Source organism: Spermophilus citellus (assembly GCF_964194105.1).
Source record: "Spermophilus citellus genome assembly, chromosome: 10".
Taxonomy (NCBI): Eukaryota; Metazoa; Chordata; class Mammalia; order Rodentia; family Sciuridae; genus Spermophilus; species Spermophilus citellus.
Window position 1 is genome coordinate 29,526,416 of NC_138197.1, and position 20,666 is coordinate 29,547,081.

The 20,666-nt window shown below is 35.8% G+C and overlaps 1 protein-coding gene across 2 annotated transcripts; it reads left to right on the plus strand.

The window, feature by feature from the left end:
- The first annotated feature begins 198 nt into the window (after positions 1 to 198).
- Positions 199 to 19,717, plus strand: RAD51AP1 (RAD51 associated protein 1). Of its 2 annotated transcripts, XM_081311568.1 has the most exons (9): positions 199 to 334; positions 3,817 to 3,866; positions 5,471 to 5,609; positions 8,453 to 8,562; positions 9,832 to 9,915; positions 10,404 to 10,553; positions 11,664 to 11,828; positions 16,481 to 16,630; positions 19,112 to 19,717. In XM_081311568.1, exons 1-9 carry the CDS (start codon positions 318 to 320, stop codon positions 19,255 to 19,257), a joined length of 1,011 nt encoding a protein of 336 aa, XP_081167694.1. In that variant the 5' UTR covers positions 199 to 317; the 3' UTR covers positions 19,258 to 19,717. The 2 variants fall into 2 exon arrangements, with proteins under 2 accessions (XP_081167694.1, XP_081167695.1); XM_081311569.1 differs by lacking the exon at positions 16,481 to 16,630 and having other exon boundaries at positions 11,664 to 11,770.
- Positions 19,718 to 20,666: the final 949 nt, after the last annotated feature.

Consider the following 20,666-nt stretch of genomic DNA (forward strand, 5'->3'; position numbering starts at 1 on the left):
CAGAGACGAAGCTATAACCTCTTTCGTGACGAAAGTGCAGCGATAGAGCACAAACTGAGTTCTGGCCGACCGGATGCGGAAGGGCGTACCTAGAGACGGGCGTCAGCAAGCCAGCTCTTAAAGCGCAGGCTCCGCTGCAGGCCGGCTGCTCATGATTGGAGGACCCGGCGGCAGCAGCAGGCCGGCTGCTCATGATTGGAGGACCCGGCGGCAGCGGAGGCGGAGAGCGCGATGTCCGGTTTTTTGCGCGGGAATTGAAACCGCCACTGCTACCAGCTGAAACTTGAGCGCTGCAATTTTCCAGCCTAACCGCGAACATGGTGCGGCCGGTTAGGTAAGTAGTTCGTTGGATTCGGCAGTAGTGGGGAGAAGGAGCAGGAGGACACTGTAGGCAACTTGTATGCAGGATTGAGGGGAAAGAGCGTTTAAGACAGAGGACAACGGTGGGAGGGGTGGGATCAACAGTTACCAGGAAACATTCCAGTCAGCAATGAGAGACACCCGTCGCTTAGAGGTGTCCCAGCTTCTTTTTTTTTTTTTTTTTTTTTTAAAGTTTTTTTTTTTTTAAGAGAGAGTGAGAGAGGAGAGAGAGTGAGAGAGAGAATTTTTAATATTTATTTTTTAGTTCTCGGCAGACACAACATCTTTGTTGGTATGTGGTGCTGAGGATCGAACCCGGGCCGCACGCATGCCAGGCGAGCGCGCTACCGCTTGAGCCACCTCCCCAGCCCGTGTCCCAGCTTCTTAGCTCTTACCCACTCCTTACTTTGCTTCTCAGCTGTTGCCGTTTCTTTTACCCTCGACTCCATTCAAGTAAGATCTTGTTGTATGTTGCACCTAAACGACGTTTTGCACTTCAGCGAGCACGTACTTATTTGTCGTTTTTTGTTTGTTCACCGCTAATCCTTTGGTATAGAAAGAGAAGGCATTCCTGTTTCTGGATTTAAAACTTCTAGACATAAAAGCCGATTTTCTTGAGTCACTCAGCTAGAAAATCGAAGGACAATACTCACCCTAAGTCATTTGACACTAGATCCTTTATTTTCCATTAATACCACCAGAAATTATTCCTCAACTTAATCACAATTGAATACCATCGAAAGCCTAGGATAAGTCATTCATATAGTACAGTCATCGAATATATTTATTTCTGTACTGTATTAGGTACTGGAGGTTACATTCTAGTATAAGGTGAGCATAGGGTCCCAAAAATAAACATGCCAATGTCATACAGTAGGAAGGAAACCCTTAACTGTAAGGAAGGAAGGATGGACTTTTCTGATGTATGTCCAGAGACATGAATTATGAGAAGTTAGCCAGGCAAAAATATGGGGCAATCCAGGTAGTGGGAATAAGAGTCAAGGCCATCAGCTTGACTGTAATTAAGGGAGAGATTGAGGCTGTAGCATTAGCAAGCAGTGGGGAGAATTGTTGGGGTTAGGTTAGATAAATAGGGCCAGAGAAGGTAAGGCCTTCTAGGCCTTCTAAAGGAATTTGGATTTTATTCTAAGTACAATGGGAAACCAATGGGAGAGTTTAAATATGGGAGAGAAATCTAATTTTGCTTTTATAAAGGTCACTGGTGGAGATCAAATGGGGGATGGTGCTATAATGGAAGCAGGAAAATCACTCTATTATATCATTGGGTAGTAGTTTGGAGTAGGATGTTATTGGGGGACATGGAATAGATCAGATGAATTTGGGATATATAGATATAGATATATTAGAGGTATAGAAGTGGATGTGGAAGTAAGAGAAAAGGGGAATCAAGAATGACTAATATTTTTGATCTGAACTACTAAATGGATGATCTTGCATTAACTGAGATGAGGAAATCATCAGGAAGGCAGGGGAAAAGCATCACAAGAAAGCAGGGGAGCTAAAATGCCAAACTTCCTTGTGTTCTGACTAAAGAAAATTTAAAGTCAGACACCAAAAGTCATGCAAGAGCAATTTATTATAAGTGAAAGTAAAGTCAAAGCAAAGTGAGGCTTAAGCAGAGAACATGAGACACACACACACACACACACACAGGATATGATGGCATCTCCAAATTTATTGCCGTTTGATGTTTACCAGGAGAACTGGGGACCTACACTCTTTGCCAAACAGGTGTTCAACTCCTCCTTCACATTGGGCAATGGAGTATTTGAATTTAGTCTGTCCTCTTCGTAACTGTCATGGTGTCCATCCTATTTAGGGGCTTCATTTACAAGTCAATCCCATGTTCATGTGGGCCCTGGGGTCATAGCTGGTCAGCAGTTACCTTAGTGCCCCTGTGCTGCTAAAGGAATCTTCCTTCCCAGACAGATGGAGACACCTATAGCCATAATTCCTAGCTTTACATCAACCTTAGTGGATCCTGTCAAAAGTTAGTCCCATTGATCCTTTTCTTTTGAGGTGTTTTCCAAATAGCTCCCTTGCTTTTGTTTATTTTCTATAGGTTAACTGCCACCACTTGATTTCTCATCTACTCTGATGATAGTTTAAAGAAAACCCTAAAGTAATTTAAAAAACACTTGTGACCTTACTTTGCTTTTCACCACTTATTGCTAGCTACTTGCAAACATTGGGAAAGGAACTGGGGAGTCAAGATTTCTGTTTTCAACACATTAAATTTGAAATGGATTTTAAACATCCAAGTAGTGAAGATGTAATCCGTTTGTTAGGAATAGCTCTAAGGATAGTCTGCAAACCTCTGGAGGGTCTCTAAAACCTTCTCAGGAGGTCCATGAGGTCAGTACTGTTTTGATGATAATATTTACTTTTATTATTTACTTTTTTCACTCCTTTGTCATTTGTACTACAATGATGATTTGGCACAAATCAATGCAGTGGCACCAGACTTTTAGAAGTCATTGCATTCTTAACTGCTGTGTGAAAAACAAAATCCAAGTTTCATTAAAAATGTGCTTGAAATAAGACATTATATTTATTATAGCTCAACCCTTGGGTGTACTTCTCTTTTTAATAGGCTTTTGGTTTTATTTTACTATTTTTCAACCTTAGCATTTCTAAAGAGCTTTCAATAATTTTATCAGCTCTCAAATTCTTTAACTCTGAAGGAGAGTAACATAAGTAGTATTCTTTTTAATATTGTATGTGAGGATATGGGAAGTATCCATAAAGTACTTTACATACTGAAGAATATTGGTTTTCTCAAGGAATAGCACTTGCAAGATTATAAAATGAACTACCCTTTTTTTATTGAATTATTTTTATTTTAAAGAAAACCAATTGGTTAACTAGATTTCCACACTTGGGCATTTGGCAGAAGACAAAGATTTGGAGACATTTCATAGTACAAAGAGTAGGAAAGAATATTTCCACTTTGAATATAATTTTCTTCTCATGCTTTCTGAAGTAGTATAAAGATTCATTTCAGTTCACAGGAACAAAGTCACCATGTTTTTAAGAGTCGATTGCATAAAAAATATTATGAGATATTTTATAAAGAATGACTTTTGGTGTCGTTTATAGTGTAGTAAGAAAGATGTAATGCACATGAAAAACAATAAAACACCTACAAAAGGAATTTATAAATGCCCAGTAACAACTAAACAGTATATAAATTGTAACTGTTAATTACATAGATTGTCTTTATTTTGTGAGCTATGTAGATTAATTTCTATAACAGGTATAGTTTTATCTGTATCAGCTAAGTCCCTACTTTAAAGTGCAAATCATGTTTTAGATTTAAGTATTTCAAAAAAAATATAAACACAGTTTCCTTTATTCCAGACTATTAATAGCCTTTGTGAGTGAAGGTAAGAAATTAATATTTGTATTAATGAAAAATTTCTGTCTTGGCCATAGACATAAGAAACCAGTCAATTACTCACAGTTTGAGGACTCTGATAGCGATGGTAAGTATAATTTCTTATTTTTGCTTAAAAGATTTGGACATTTATTTCGTCAGTATTTATATAACACATATAGCTCAAATATTAAATATTCCCCAATTGTATTATGAGGTAGGTCTGAATAAGAAAGGTTAGGCTTGAACTCTGCTGTATTTATTATATGTTTACTTGTCTCTGCCTTAAGAGAACTTTGATTCAAAAGTTTGAGAAACATTAGCGTACAGTATACTTTGAAGTAGGTTTTTCCCCTCTTTTTCTTTTCATGGTGCTTGGTCTCAAACACAGGACCTCAGAGATGCCAGGTAGGTGCTCTACCGCTGAGCTGTATCCCCAGTCTAGAATTAGATTTTATATTTCCTTCCCAAACCATCCAAGTTTTCTGTAAATATTTTAGTAATTCCAAGGTTTGATGGGAACTGTTTGGCTTTGGGCTTAGCCTTCGGTGCTTACAACTTGAGAAAAAATAGTATAGAATATAACTTTGAGATTTTTGTTACAGTCATTGGTCAGCAGATATTTATAAATTGCCAGTGTTCTGCATACTGGGTGGGGTGGAGGTGCCGAAAGTTGTAAATTACGGTATTCCTATGTAGGGATACATAAACAAGATAGCATATGTTAATAATTGCTAAAGTATGTGATTAAGACTGCATGGACCCTGAAGGTATACATACATGCGTTTAAAAGCCACAGTTGCAGTTTTATAAGTGTCAAGAGAAGAAACAGTTCTGAGGTGTGACTGGACAGTATTGGATTGGAAAAGAACATTCCTTTCATAGGAATTAAGAAGTTACTTTGGTAGGCTCATAGGAAGCTTATTATGGTAATGAAAGAAAACTAAACAAAACAAAAAACTGCTACTCCTAGAAAAATTCTCTTCCCTTGTGATACTTCTTACTTTCCTTAGCTTGGTTAATGTACTAGGAATAGGTAATGTGCCTTTGGAAAAGTATTTGCCTACCTTGTGAAGTTTTATTAAAAATTTAATAACCCCAGCTACTTAGAAAACTGAGGCGGGGAATCACAAGTTTGAGTCCAGCCTGGACAACTTAGTGAGTCCTTGTCTCAAAATTAAATAAAAAAGCCTGAGGATATAACTTAGCATTGTGGTAGATTTCTTTCCTATCATGTGCAACGACCTGGATTCAATCCTTAGTATGACATAAAAATACATTTCCACTTTTCAATGTGATAAAAATTTAGTTTTTCTAATGGTCTTACAGGTTTTTAATTAATCATATTTTCCTTGAAACCCTTTGCAGTTTATTTATTTTTTAGTGAACTGGCTTTTTATAGATTGATATTTTGAAAAATAAAGGCCATCTAACAATAGGAGTTGGGTGAGAATAAAGACAAACAATACCAATGAATATTTTTTTTTAATTTTTTATACCTTTATTTTATTTATTTTTTTTTTATGTGGTGCTGAGGATCGAACCCAAGGCCTTGCATGTGCTAGGTGAGCACTCTACCACTGAGCCACAACCCTAGCCCCATCAATGAAGATTTTTAAACTATAGAAATTAAATAACTTGCTTACCTATAAAACTTGAATTCCAACTAAGAAATAATTTTATTTCTTTTCTTTTTCATTTACACATAAATAGATGATTTTGTTTCTGCAACTATACCTTTAAACAAGAAATCTAGAACATCATCAAAGGAGTCAAAACAAGATAAACCAAAACCTATGAAGAATCCCCAGAAAGAAGACATTCAACTACAAGACAAGACCCCTAAAAAAAGGTGAGAGGTAAGACAGTAAATATATGACATTAGATGTGTTTATTTAAGAGACACAGTTTCAAATTCTCAGTTTAAATTAGAATTTGAGCAGAGTTATAGATCTTGTTTAGTACTATTGGAGGATAGGGACATTAAAGACTATTAAACTCTCTTCTTATTTTAAAAAGAAATTCATAAACATATGTCCCGTTAAATATTGAGACTATAATAATTATGGATCTGTGCCTGCGTCTGCAGTCCTCAAATCTTACAAGACTACTTTTTAAAACATTACACTTTTATAACAGTTGAAAAATTTTTAAACCATGTATTTTTCTGCAGATAAATGATACTTTTCCTTTCCTGTGACTTGTCTAACAGTTAAGAGATCCTGTAATTCCTAGACTAAATCTGGAATTCCATTAATTGGTATCAAGAGGGAAGGGAGAGTGATGGAAAGAAGTTCTGAGAGACCCAAAACTTGTCATATGGGGAGGAGATGGGGCAAAGAGAACTATTAACTGGCACTTGGGATATTTTACTGCTAGAAATTTCTCTATGAAAAGTTAGTTAGCATAGACAAATTCATCCCATGTCCTGATCTACATTTTTCATTCTTTGTTTTTGAGTTTCTCGTATATTAAACATAGTGAAACAATAGCCCATAGATGGGAGAGAATATTTGCAAATGTATAACTTAGAGACACTTGCATCCAAAGTACATTAAGAACTCAAACTCAACAGTAAAAAAGCCAGTAACCCAATTAAATTGTGCAAAAAATTTGAATAAGCATTTCTCTAAGGAAGATACACAAATAACCAATAAACACATAAAAAGATGCTTAACATCATTAACTGTCAGGGAAATACAAATGAAAACCATAGTATGATACTACTTCATACCCTCTAATTGACAATAATAAAAAGAGAATAACAAGTATTAAGAAAGGTGTGGAGAAATTGGAACTCTCATACATTATTATGGGAATGTAAAATGGTGCAGCCAAATTGGAAAACAGTTATTTTATGATCTAGGTATATAGCCAAGGAAATTGAAACTGTGCCTTCACAAAAGCCTGTAGTATAAATGTTTATAACACTATTATTCGTAATAGCCAATAAATGGAAGCAATCCAAATGACTATCAATTACTTAGTGGAGAAATAGGATATATCTAGACAATGTGTTATTTGGCCATAAAAATAAATAAACTATTGATATATGCTGCAATATGAATGAACCTTGAAAACATTATTATGAATGAAAAAAAAAAGACACAAAAGATCACATATGATTCCATTTATATGAAATGCCTAGAATAGGTAAATACATGGAAATAGAAAGTAGATTTGAGGTTGCCAGTGACTAGGGGAGGGATAAGTGGATATGGGGTTTCTTTTTCAGGTTCTGAAACTATTCTAAAATTAGGTAGTGGTGATGGTTTCACAACTTTGATTATACTAAAATCTGCTGAATTGATACTTTAGAAGGGTGAATTTTATGGTATGTGAATTATGTCTCAAAAATATTTATTTTAAAAATAATAATCCTTCAAGGTGAACTTTAGTACTTCTTTTTATAATCTTTCCTCATCTGTCTCTGATTTTTCTTTCTCTTATGCTTCATAGCACTTTTGACCAACTTGAACAGGAGACTTACGGCTTTATATGAGATAATTAGTTGCATGTCTTCTGTCCCTGCCGCAGTCTGGCTGGGCACAATTCAGGAGCCACTTGTCAAAAGAAACGAACTTTATTTTTAGAACCACACACGCCAAACAAAACAGCTCTTCAGGAAAAACCTTCAGAGCCCAACTGCCACTATGGCTTCCCACAAGCCTCTCAACCTCCCCCACTCCTCCTGCTCTTGAGGCTGATTGGCTGGGTCGCATGGGCAGAGCCAAAAAAAGTCCCCCAATGAGCAGCTCCGTGGTCTGAAAGGGCGGGGAAACAGCCCAAATGAGCATCACCGCAGAGGAGCCAATCAGTTGACAGCTAGAAGTTTGCTGGGGCTGCTGTGAGCCAATCATCAACTGGCAGCTGGAAGTTTGCTGGGGCCCTTTAGGCTGTGGCTCTCAACATGTCCCCACCTTTCTCATTACCATTACAGACTCTTGAGGGTACTTTTAGTATTCTCGGTAGTGCAGTGTCTAAGTCTAGATTGGGAGGAACATATGTAAAAACAATTTTTTTTTTAAATATAAGAACTGTAATGTCTATTAAAGGGGTGTGGGTGAGGTCAAGAAAGCTATCTAAGGGGCTGGGGATGTGGCTCAAGCGGTAGCGCGCTCGCCTGGCATGCGTGCAACCCGGGTTCGATCCTCAGCACCACATACCAACAAAGATGTTGTGTCCGCCGAGAACTAAAAAATAAATATTAAAAATTCTCTCTCTCTCCTCTCTCCCTCTCTCTTTAAAAAAAAAAAAAAAAAAAGAAAGAAAGCTATCTAAGTGGAAGTGACCTTGGAACTAAGTCTGTCTTAGGTTGCGCAGGTGCTTCCTGGATAGAGCTTATGTTAAAGAGAGACATTACAATTATAGAGAACAGTAAGTTCAAAGGCACACAATGTTCCTTCAAACCTGTTAGGATATATATATATATATATAGAGAGAGAGAGTTTGTTACATAATATAACATATATAACCTAACAGGTTTGAAGGAACTGTGCGTGTGTGTGCGCGTGCGTGCGCAAGTGCACAAAAACATTTTAGAAGTCTTATCTTCCAAGGTCAATTGATGATGGTTATTATTTAAAAACATTTTTGTTAGGTTAGGAGCTCTTAAATAGTAATGTAGGAAAATCTCAAATTTTGCTGTTTTGTGGAGATTGATACTTTTAGAAACTATTTGCTTGTCTATTTCAGGATGACCTTAGATGAAAAACTCTTCCAGAGAGGCTTAGAAGTGGCTCTAGCTTTGTCAATGAAGGAACTTCCAACAGTCCCCAATGATGTACAGAAGTCTCAAAATAAAAGTAACTTTGTTTTTGTATATTTATCATTAAAAGCTTATTGTTTTAATAATCATTACTTGGGGTGGGCCTTCACAGTTGAAAGAATAAAATTTGAATACTTTGAACTATAGATAGAACAAATTACAGAGGGTATAATTAGATTCATTTCTTGATTCAGCAGTGTCAATGTCATACAAATGTATACATCTCTGCCTAGAACCCAAGGTAAGATTGGAGACATACACTATGAACTTGGAAGGTCAATTACAGCTTGATATACAGTGAAAATTTAATTTCTTGATCAAACGACCTATATACTTCTAGTAGTCTACCTCTTTTTTTCTCCCAACCCAAATTAGTTAAATATGACATGGTATTTTTTATTATTGCCAAAGGTTTAAAGGTACTAATTTGGCTTGCGGGTTCCATAGATTTAAAGAGAATGACTTCTGAATCTCTCTGTGGGTTTTCTTCATTGATTTTTTTTTTTTCTGGTAATATTGATATTCTAGAGAGATGGAAAAGACTTGAATTCCTAAAATGCTTTTTGGGTTAAATTGTTTTGGATTAAATTCTTTTATTTAGGGGGATAAGTGAAGTGTTTGTTTTTTAAATCAGTATTGCCTCTTATTTAAAACTAAACAAAGCAGTTTGATTAGGGAGATTTTTAGGAATTAGAAATCAAAAAACTTCAAAAGAGAATTGTTATGTATTATATCTAAAATGGAGAAAATGAAATTTATCTCTTAAAAGACATTGTAGAATGCGTAGTAGGAGTCTCTTATAAGTACCAATCCCATTGAATGATACAATTCTTAGCATTGGGATTTAAAAGTACCTGTTATCATGACTTAAAAGCCTCTTAAAATGTTTCATTTAAAGGTTATTGTAATGATTAGAGAGAATGAAAGTTAGTAAAAGCATGTCTTTGCCTACACAGAAGTGATAGTTAATATTTATTGACTATTTCCTATGTGTTGTGCAACATAAATTTACACCTAATCTCCCATACTAATCCTATGATACACAATTTTTATCTTCCTGTTATCGATGAGGAAATTAAGTCTAAGGATAAGCCCATTTATGAGCCTGAATTTGAACCTAAGTCTTTTTGATTTCAGAGCCCAAACTCCTAACTATATGCTAGCCTCTCCAAGTAAAATCATTGTGCTAGTTTGGGTTTCAGATCATTTATCAGTATCTAGATGCTATTACATTTTAGCACTAATCTTCCTGTAGTTATCAGTTTATTAAGATGCATCTGAATTTTTTCTTATTCCTAATATTTAGGCATTGAAAAACACAGCAACAGTGAAACAGAAATAATGAATAAATCTCATATATCTAATTGCAGTGTAACCAGTGATTATTTAGGTAAGTTTTTGATGGTAAATTTTTTTCATCTGCAATGCTATTTTTCTAACGTTTATTTAAATTCCAGAAACTGTGACTAGAATAAGATCTTTAAATGGTCAAGACTCTTTTATCTCTTGACTTTTGTTTCTCTAAGTTTTAGTCTTATCCTCTTAACTACTACATACCCATTTTCTTCCCTGTTGGAGTGTCATGACTACCCATGGCTTTTAGTCCTCAGCAGTTGACCACTAAAGATAGGGACTGTATCTTCTCAGTTCCATTTTGAAAATTCTTGGGGAAAGACTATTGAATTCATCTTTAAAACTGGAGTCTATTGCCAGTGTACTGATGTGCTGTGAGTAACCCAGCTTGGACCATGTAGTGTATTACTAGGAACAGGGGAGGGATGAACCTGAGCAAGTAAGACGGTTGTCATGTCTGCTTTGCTGTTCTTGAAATATTAGCTACAACAAAGTTTTCCATTGATGTTTATGCCTCTCCTGAAGATTTGGACAAGATCACAGAGGAAGATGATGCTCGTGGTGTTCAAGAGAAAAGAAAAGCAGCATCTAAAGCTGTGGCTCAGCAGAGGAAGATGCTTTTGGAAGGCAGTGATGGTGATAGTGCTGATGACACCGAGCCAGACATTGCAACTGGTAAGTTACACTCTGCTTCAAAATTAACTCTTCTGGAATGCAGTAAAAGTTCTTGGAGGCCATTAATGTGTGCAGAACACTGTGCTAAATATTTAGGGTATACAAACTTGAGGAACAAATAGGACAGCTAAATGCAATTGTGGCATTTTGGGGGAAAGCTTTGGGTAAGAGATCATCTTTCAGCCATGCTTGAAAAATAAGGATCTTTTAGACCAACTAAAGGGATAAAATTATATTTCTGAATGATGAAAAAGCATGCACAATGGAGTAGACAAGTGTAAATACGAGAGTTTAGGCAGTGCTTTTTTTCTAGAACCACTACCGTACTTTCCATATTACATCACTGGCTTATATTATCTCATGCAGTACAGAAAAGAGCCTATGGGAAATGAGGGTTAATAATATTGTTGTGGTATAGTCTCTTCTCTATTCCAGAATGTTGAAGCATATGTAATTAAGTGAAGGTATATTGTTACTTTCATAAATGTCATGATTTTGAAAAACTAGCTTTTATACTCTACCCTTCTTTTCAAAAATTATTGAGAATTGGATGGAAGTGGTGGTGCATGCTGAGGCAGAAAGATTGTAAGTTTGACGCAGCCTCAGTAACTTAGCAAGACCCTGTCTCCAAATAAATAATAAAAAGGGTTGAGAATGTGGCTCATCCCCTGGTCCAATCCCTAGTATCAAACAAACAAAAAGTGAGTTAAACTAGTAAAATCTGAAGTAAAAATTACTGATGGAAAATTATAGTGATAATGGTAATAGATAACAATTGTGTTTGATATATGTCAGAATTTGTTCTCATAAAATTGGCACAATGTCCCCATTTTCAAGAAGAGGAATCTGAAGCACTGTAAAGTTAGTAACCTGAGTCAGACAACATGTATAAGGGGTTGGGGGGAAAGGATTCCAAGCCAGGCACTCAGTTTCAACACTGCAGTGTTCTGCTGCTGGAAATGGTAGAGCACAGCGGTGCCCAGGAATCTGATGCAAAAGCTGCAAATAAAGTGGATTTACCAGAAGCTTCATTTTTTTTTAGAACAAAGTATATATAATTTTCTGTTATATATTTGTTATATATTATATATATATAATCTTCTGTTTTAGGTGATGATTCTGAGGAGGATTCTGATTTTGATGAGAGTGAAGATAATGATGAAGACTTTACTATGAGAAAAAGTAAAGTTAAAGAAATTAAAAAGAAAGAAGTGAAGGTAAAATCCCCAGTAGAAAAGAAAGAGAAGAAATCTAAATCCAAATGTAATACTTTGGGTAAGCTTGGTCCCAAATACTTAATTTTATAAAGGAAATGTATTGGGTTTGATTGCTGCAAATTTCTTGTCTTTGCCTTTGCTCACCTTAATATTTTACTAATGTTCATTTTTAGTTAAAATATAAAAGAAAGCAGTGTAAGAGGAGGTGGGAGAAAAGCAGATGATGATTCTGAGTCCCCCTCTAACTGTGCTAGCACTAAATATGTATTTACATGCTTTAGTATAGCCACCTGCTGTGAACTTCATTATCACCTGTATCTTATGATGAGAAGACTGAGGCTCAGAGGTTAAATATCTTTGAAAGTCTTACATCTAATAAGTGAGGGGCTGGAATTTGAATATAGGTTTGTCAGTTCAGGAGTTGAACTCTTATCTCCTAGATCACATTTTCTCTGGGCAGTTAAACAGGGCAGCTTGAATGGTTCTAATTTCTTGCTTTTATGCTTGGCCAACTCTTCTATTTGCGAGATCTTTTTCCAGATGTTTAGGGCACTTTTGATTTTTGTTTTCCCAAAACAAATTCAGTTAGAAACCATTTTTATAGAGAAACTTGGAATTTGTGATGACTTGAACATGGAATACCTGTTTCTTGTGTTAAAAAAGTTAGGATGTTTTTTAATTCGTCATGTTATAATAATTATTGTAAAAGATAACATTCTTTAAATAAATTTGTTTTATTATTGCTATCAACTTTTCTGCTTTAGTTTTTGTATGCATATGTATATTTATTATTTGAAACTACAGTTTCTCCTGGTCAGACTTTAGGAGTTGCTCTCACATTAAATAGCATGGTGCTAAGTACTTACTAAAAATTAAATACCAATTGAGTCATATTCTTCCCTCTGTTCTATTTTGAATTAGTTAATAACCTTTAGATTAGAATGTTTTTTAAATTGACAAATTCATCTGGTTTCCACATGTTAAAATTTAAATGTAGGAGCTTTTAGAGATAAAACTGTTAGTTTCCTAATACTATTATAACAGATTACCCCAAACTTCCTTGCTTCAAACAACACAGTAATTATTTTACAGTTCAGAAGTCCAAAGTGTTCCTCAGAGGGCTAGAATCAAGCTGTCAGCAGGACTGTGTTCCTTTGTGGAACTCTAGGGGAGAATATACCTTTTGCCTTTTCCAGCTTCTGGAGGGTCTGTGATCCTTGGCTTGTATCTCTGTTCCATCTGGACTTTCTCACATCATGTCAATCTAATGTTGACTCTCTTAAGGACCCTAGTGATTACACTGTCCAGATTCAAGATAATATCCTCCACAGGTCCTAACTTAATCACATCTGTACATAAGGTAGAATATTCACATGTTCTGGAACTTAGAATATAGTCATCTTTGAGGGGCCATTATTTTGTGTACTACTAGCTATAGTAAGAAAAAATAATTAGGTATTTGTGCTTCTTCACCAACCCACACTAAAAACTAAAATTTCAATTTTCCTTTGGATTTACCATTTAAAGTCTTTTCTGTGTATCTTGAAGCAAGTTACTTTGCAAGGGACATTAGTATGTAATGTTGAAAATAAATTGTATTTGTTACGTAAGAATGAGGAAAAGTGGATTATATTTCTAGTTCTATTAATGCATTGCCTAACTTTTGAGAAATTTTTATTGATTTTTTTAAAAAATAAATGACAGCGGAACGTATTACAATTCTTATGACATATATACAGCACAATTTTTCATATCTCTGGTTTTATATAAAGTATGTTGACACCAATTTGTGTCTTCATACATGTTCTTTGGATAAGCATGTCTATCGTATTCCACCATCCTTGCTAATCCCCTGCCCCCTCCTTTCCCCTCCTACCCCTCTGCCCTATCTAGAATTCATGTATTCCTCCCATGCTCCCCCTCCCTACCCCACTATGAGTCAGCCTCCTTATATTAGAGAAAACATTTGGCATTTGTTTTTGTGGGATTGGCTAACTTCACTTAGCATTATCTTCTCCAATGTCATCCATTTACTGCAAATGCCATGATTTTATTCTCCTTTATTGCTGAGTAATATTCCATTTTGTATATATGCCACATTTTTTTAATCTAATTATCTATTGAAGGGCACCTAGGTTGGTTCCACAGTTTAACTATTGTGAATTGTGCTGCTATAAACATTGATGTGGCTGTGTACTGTAGTATGCTGTTTTTAAGTCTTTTGGGTATAGACTGAGGAGAGGGATAGCTAGGTCAAACGGTGGTTCCATTCCCAGATTTCCAAGGAATCTCCATACTGCTTTCCATAATGGCTGCACCAATTTGCAGTCCCACCAGCAATGTGAGTGTGCCTTTCTCCCCACATCCTCGCCAACACTTATTGTTGTTTATCTTCATAATAGCTGCCATTCTAACTGGAGTGAGATGATATCTTAGAGTAGTTTTGATTTGCATTTCTCTAATTGCTAGAGATGATGAACATTTTTTCATATATTTATTGATTGATTGTATATCCTCTTCTGAGAAGTGTCTGTTCAGGTCCTTGGCCCATTTGTAGATTGGGTTATTTGGTTTTTTGGTGCTTAGCTTTTTGAGTTCTTTATATACTCTAGAGATTAGTGCTCTATCTAATGTGTGAGGGGTAAAAATTTGCTCCCAGGATGTAGGCTCTCTGTTCACCTCCCAGATTGTTTCTTTTGCTGAGAAAAAACTTTTTAGTTTGATTCCATCCCATTTATTGATTCTTGGTTTTAATTCTTGTGCTATGGGAGTCTTATTAAGGAAGTTAGGGCCTAATCCCACATGATGAAGATTAGGGCCTACTTTTTCTTCTATAAGACGCAGAGTCTCTGGTTTAATTCCTAGCTCCTTGATCCATTTTGAGTTGAGTTTTGAGCATGGTGAGACTTAGGGGTTTGATTTCATTTGTTGCATATGGATTTCCAGCACCATTTGTTGAAGATGCTATCTTTTCTCCAATACATGTTTTTGGCACTTTTGTCTAACATAAGTTAGCCACTAGCTATATGTAGGGTTATATTATATTTAAGTTAATTAAAATTAATTAACATTTGAAAGCCAGTTTCTCAGTTTTGCTAGCCACATTTCAAGTATTCAAAATAGTATGTGGCTAGCAGTTACCATCTCTGATAATACAAAATATAGAAAATTTCTACCATAGAAACTTATGTTGGACAGTCAGGTGTTATGGATGTAACATTGGGAAGAGTATGTAGTGAATGTGTTCATACTTGTATACATTTAGAAACCCCTTAGGTATCTTAAAGCAAGCATTGTCTCAAAGTGAGATTCTGTTCTACCTCTCTTTTTTTCCTCCTCCCTCACCTCCCACCCCAGCAAAAAGAACACAAACCTGTTCCCATTCTTACATTCATTCTCAAAGTAAACAATGGCCTCAAAGCCGTTCCCCATGAGAGGAACTTGCAAGTTATAGATTATTCTTCATCTCCATCACCACCTCCCCACAATTAATTACTAATACATGTTTAATTGCTACTATCCCCTCCCTTCTCCACCTTACCTCAGGCTCTCATCACCTCTCCCGGATTACCATAATAGCTTTCTGAGTGGTCTATTTGCCTTACATTACCACCAGGAAGATGCTTTCAAAATGCAAATTACTCCTCAGAAAATTTAATACATGATTGTGGACCAGTCAGACTCCTCTATATGGCTCTTCATAAGTGATTGTACCTTGACTGTGTCTCTCACCTTTCCTATTCTTAAGATTCCTGCTCTAGACATACTGAACCAGTACTGGTCTTGGAACTTGTTATACTTTATAGCTTTGCATTATGCTGTACTCCCTCTGCCTAGAAAACTTCCCTCAATTCATCTTTACCCTTTAGCTTTGATTTGGTTCAGCCCAGCCTCATCCCCTTCCTGTGACTTCTAAACACATACCAGGTTGTAAGTTCCCTTCCTACTGAGCATTCTTCCAGAGAGTGACATGTTCCTTTGCACACTGCATTAGACACAGCTCTTTCCTGTCTTTCCCAGGCCAGTGACAGAACCACAAATTCCTTTGGAGTACAGATTCATGAGTTATATAAACTTTTTGTAATCCTAGAGCCTATTGACTCCCTGACACATACTAATGAGACACTATTGTGTAATGGTTACAAAAATGAACTTCTGGTTCAAACCTGGTTTCTAATCCCAATTCAGGCATGTAGTAAGTGTCAAACTACAAGCAAATTGCTTAACCTCTGTTTCCTTTTCTGTATTATAGTTGCTGTAAAAAGTGAAGGGTAGTGTGTGTGAGACCACATTGCCTGGAATAAAAATTTTCATAGAAGATGGCAGTCCTAGCCAGGTGTGGTGGCTCACACCTGTCATCCCAGCAACTTGGGAAGCTGAAACAGGAGGATTGCAAGTTTGAGTTCAGTCTGAGCAATTCATCGAGGCCCTAAGCAAGTTAGCTAGACTCTATCTCAAAATAAAAAAGGCAAAGGCTGGGGATGTGGCTCAGTAGTAAAGCGCCTCTGGGTTTAATCCCCCGTTCCAAAAAAAAAAAAAAAAGAAGGCAATCTTGAGGCTTTCAATAAAAATTTCTTGACTTGTTTTTCGAATTTGATATTGCCTTTTTAATTTTATATGGTTATGAAACTTATAATTTTTACTTATACATGCTAGACTTGAACTATCTTCCCATATGACAAGCTTCTTTGTATGTATTTTTCAAATAAGTGACTTCAGTAGACTCTGCTGCAGCTGCTATCAAATCAGAATCTCAGACTTCACCTGAGGAAGCTTATCATTCTTTGGAGGTCACTAGGAAACCATTGCAAATACACAGTCCTTCAGCTGAAATCAAGAGACCGAAGTGGGTCCCACCAGGTATGGTATATTTGCGATCAAGGGCAAGGGGTTTAGGAAATTACCAGTCGTAGATTCTTTTCTCCCTAGTTCTAAATGTTATATGTGAGCTTTTCCCCATATTACTATATAGTCTTCAAAACCATTGTTTTTAATTACTGCATTTTTATATCTATTAGGCATCCAGGTCATATATGATTTTTTTTCATTGTTATTATAAATAAGTTTGCCATAAGCACAGACATCTTTATTGTAGAAACCTGACACATCCCTGATTATTTTCTTAGGGTAAAAGTCCCACTAGTAGAATTTTAGTGTCAGCAAGTGTAAACATTTGAGATTCCTGATATTTATATTTCTGATAACAAGTCTTTTGTGCTCAGTACCTGCTGACTTCTGCATTTCTTATCAAAGCCTTGGGGTTGTACATGGGAATTCCAGCATTTACAAATGCTTTAGTAAACTCAGCCTTTGGCTCTTACAATTTGATTTCTCTTTGTTTTCTTTTGCTACCCAGCCAAATCTCACTGATCCTTTAAGAATTTCCTGGACCTAGCTGGGTGTGGTGGTACACGCCTGTGATCCCAGTGGCTCTGGAGGCTGAGGCAGAAGGATCACAAGTTCAAAGCCAGTCTCAGTAAAAGTGAGGTGCTAAGCAACTCGGTGAGACCTGGTCTCTAAGTAAAATACAAAACAGGGCTAGGGATGTGACTCAGCGGTTGAGTGCCCCTGAGTTCAGTCCCCAGTACCAAAAAAAAAAGAATTCCCTGGACTGGACTTCAACTTCATCTAGGTCAAAAATATTGCTGCGACCCAACCAGTCCTGTGTCCACTTTCATCCAATTACATGAACCTTCTACTTTAGTCAAATTGATCCATTTTCTATCCTTTAAACACATATCATATTCCTGTCCCCTCTCCCTTTTGGAGTCCTTCCAAAACTACTCAAGGTTCACTTCTTTTGAATGATCTTTTTTGATTGGCCCATGCTGGTCTCTTCCTGAATGATGGCTAGGTATTAACATACAGAGTTAGGGTTCAACTGTGAGGCTGCATGATTACTTGGTTTACCTGAGTCTTCATTTTATTATCAGAATTACCAAGAACTAATATAATGTTTAAAATTCTTTCTGGTTAAGATTTTCAATGAGGACTTCAAAGTTTTTAGAGAAGGAAAGGTGTGAAAGTTAGTTACTGAAATAATGATACCATATCATTCAAAAAGTAATACTTAGTATATTTTTTTTTTCTGAAAATAATTAGTGATTCCTCAATGGAAGAAAAATTTTTTAAATGGTATGACTGTAGAAGTTAAAAAGTAGCATGATCAAAAAAATTAAAAGGAGATAGTGAAATGATGGGTAAAGAGTTAATATCATAAAGCACACTGTGCTGACAGATTGAGTATGTGAGAGGGCAGACAAATGATAATGGGTGAACAGGACCCCTTGGACTTGAGAGCTTCTGTCCCTCTTAAAGGAAGCAGAGCTACTCAGCTCCATCAGATTGTTTGTATGCAGGGAGATAGGCTGGTACATACAGATCTGATATTTTCAAGAGAAGCCAGAAATTCAGATTTTAATATGAAATCTCCTCATTTTAAAATATGACCTTTTAAAAAACCATGTAGACCAAACAGCATTTTTTTTTTTTTTTATACTGAGATTGAACCCAGGGATGCTCAACCACTGAGCCACATCCCCAGCTCCTTTTGTTTTATTTAGAGACAGGGTCTCACCGAGTTGCTAAGTGCCTCACTAGATTGCTAAGGCTGGCTTTGAACTCTTCAATCCTCCTGCCTCAGTCTCCCCAAAATAGCGTATCTGAAAGCTAGATTTGGCCCTAGGTTGCCAATTTGTTGCTTGTCTTATTCAATTTGAGAAAACCATCTAGAGCCCAAAGGAAAAATGAGCCAGGGATATAAAAATCCCAGTTCTTCCAAGAAATACAACAATGAAAAATGAAGAGTTTCACTTTGATTAGTAATTAAAGAAGATCTATTTGCCATTTTAAAACTTGTTTAATATTTGAAAAATAGAGTCTTTTCAAGTAGTACTTATAAAAATTATAAACTTTAAAAATACATGAGATTTTTTTCATTACTTTAGAAATTATAGTTGTCTCTATTTCTTTATGCCTTTACAACTGAATTATTTTTCATTTCAGCTTCGGTAGTTTAAGTTTTGGTTCATTACCCTGCCTTCTGGGGATAGTTAAAAATGGGCAATACTTTGAATATCTCTTATCCAAGGTGCTTGGGACCAGATTGTTTCAGATTTTGAAGTTTTTCAAAGTTTGGATTTTCACATTATGGGTGCTCTCCCTATACTCTGTTCTTTCTGTCATATAGTACTTGCCATTATTTTGAATGTTTATTTTATTGCTTGATAGAATGTGGAAAGCAGAACAGTGCTTAACTATTTTTTTATTGTTGTTTTAAGAATTGATCTTTATTAAGAGATTTCTGACATGATTTGTGTTACATCTTGTGTTTTCTTTTAGCTGCATCCGGAAGTAGCAGCAACAGCAGCAGTCCAATGGCAGGAGTTTCCATTAGGTCCCCAAATCAGAGTCTCCGCCTTGGCTTATCCAGATTAGCACGAGTTAAGCCTTTGCATCCAAATGCCACTAGTAGCCAAGTGTGGTAGCAAAGAAATGTTTGATAGAATAACAGTTTTAAAAGTGTATTTATATTTGACTTGTGTTTAAGATTAAGGAGGATATTGTAATATAGAAGAATCCTTTAACATGTCACATAAATGATCTTTATCTGTTTTGTGATTATGTGCTCTAAAGAGCTCTTCAAGACTTCAAAAAGAGGTTTGTTCATAAGAAATACCTTCTCATGTCATTCCTTCTGAAGAGCTGTTCTGTTTTCTTATGTATCATAAGTCATTGTCTTTTTTAGTGGTTGTCAGTTTAATGTGGAGGAAGTCTGTATCATGCGCTGTACTTTTCTAGTCACATGATGTTCCTTTGTGACACTAACTTTTCAGAGTGTATCTGACAAAGGGAAACATTCTCATTTCTTTCAGGAGATAGTTTGAAATCTTATAAGCTACTTACGTTATATTGTCAGTTTTACTGCAAGGATGTTTGGTATTTTAGCCAAATCTTATTAATAGTAAGAATAAAGAATCATTTTACATATTACAATGGATACTGTACTATGGCATATGTCTCCTACTTGGAAATTGATGATTATTATATAGCAAATATAATGACATTTTATAAACTCTTCATTGTCAAAACCTTAAATAAAAGTGAAAAAGTTTTGAAGTGCTCTTTTCTTGATACCATTGCATTTATCAGTCTCTATCTACATTTCTTAATAAAATAAAATAAAAATAAGCTCTGTTGAAAACACAAATAAGGGGAAGCTGTTTCTTAATCACTTTATATGAAGCTAGTACTTTAAGGAGTGGCTGTCAAGTTCTTAGTCATCCCTATTTTGATATTAGAGCTTTTCAGGAATCTTAGGTTTGAGTTTATTGTGAATAAAAATAGTGATGATTCGGGCTGGGGTTGTAGCTCAGTGGCAGAGTGCTTTCCTAGCATGTGTGAGGCACTGGGTTCAATTCTCAACACCGCATACAAATAAATAAATGAAATAAATATCCATAGATGATTTTTAAGAATAGTGATGATTATATTTATGGTGAGAATTTCAACCTACTCCTGTTGAATGTTTAATAATAAATTTTCAGTCATGTTAAACATTAAGAAAATGTGTAATACCTATCTCAGTTCACATGGAACTTTCTATATTAACATGAAAAGAAGTAATTTTGAATTATGATTAAAGTGAGCACTCACTCTGTTGTACATTTTTTCTTACCTAGTATATATATTTTTTTACTATCTATACCACACCTACCCTACCCCACTTTTTAAACATTATTTTCCAGTTAACATAATATTGAGTTATTCTATAGTGCATGCACTTCAACAGTAAACATTAAGGGCCTGCTCTGGTTTAGGTATTGATATTATTGATTACTCATCGCCCCTAGCTTGAGAACTACTTTGTTTTGTTATTCATATAAATAGTTTCTAT

Coding starts and splice junctions, on each gene's coding strand:
- RAD51AP1 (XM_081311568.1), top strand. Junction 5,610..8,452: donor GACAAGACCCCTAAAAAAAG/GTGAGAGGTAAG, acceptor TGTCTATTTCAG/GATGACCTTAGATGAAAAAC. Junction 16,631..19,111: donor ACCGAAGTGGGTCCCACCAG/GTATGGTATATT, acceptor GTTTTCTTTTAG/CTGCATCCGGAAGTAGCAGC.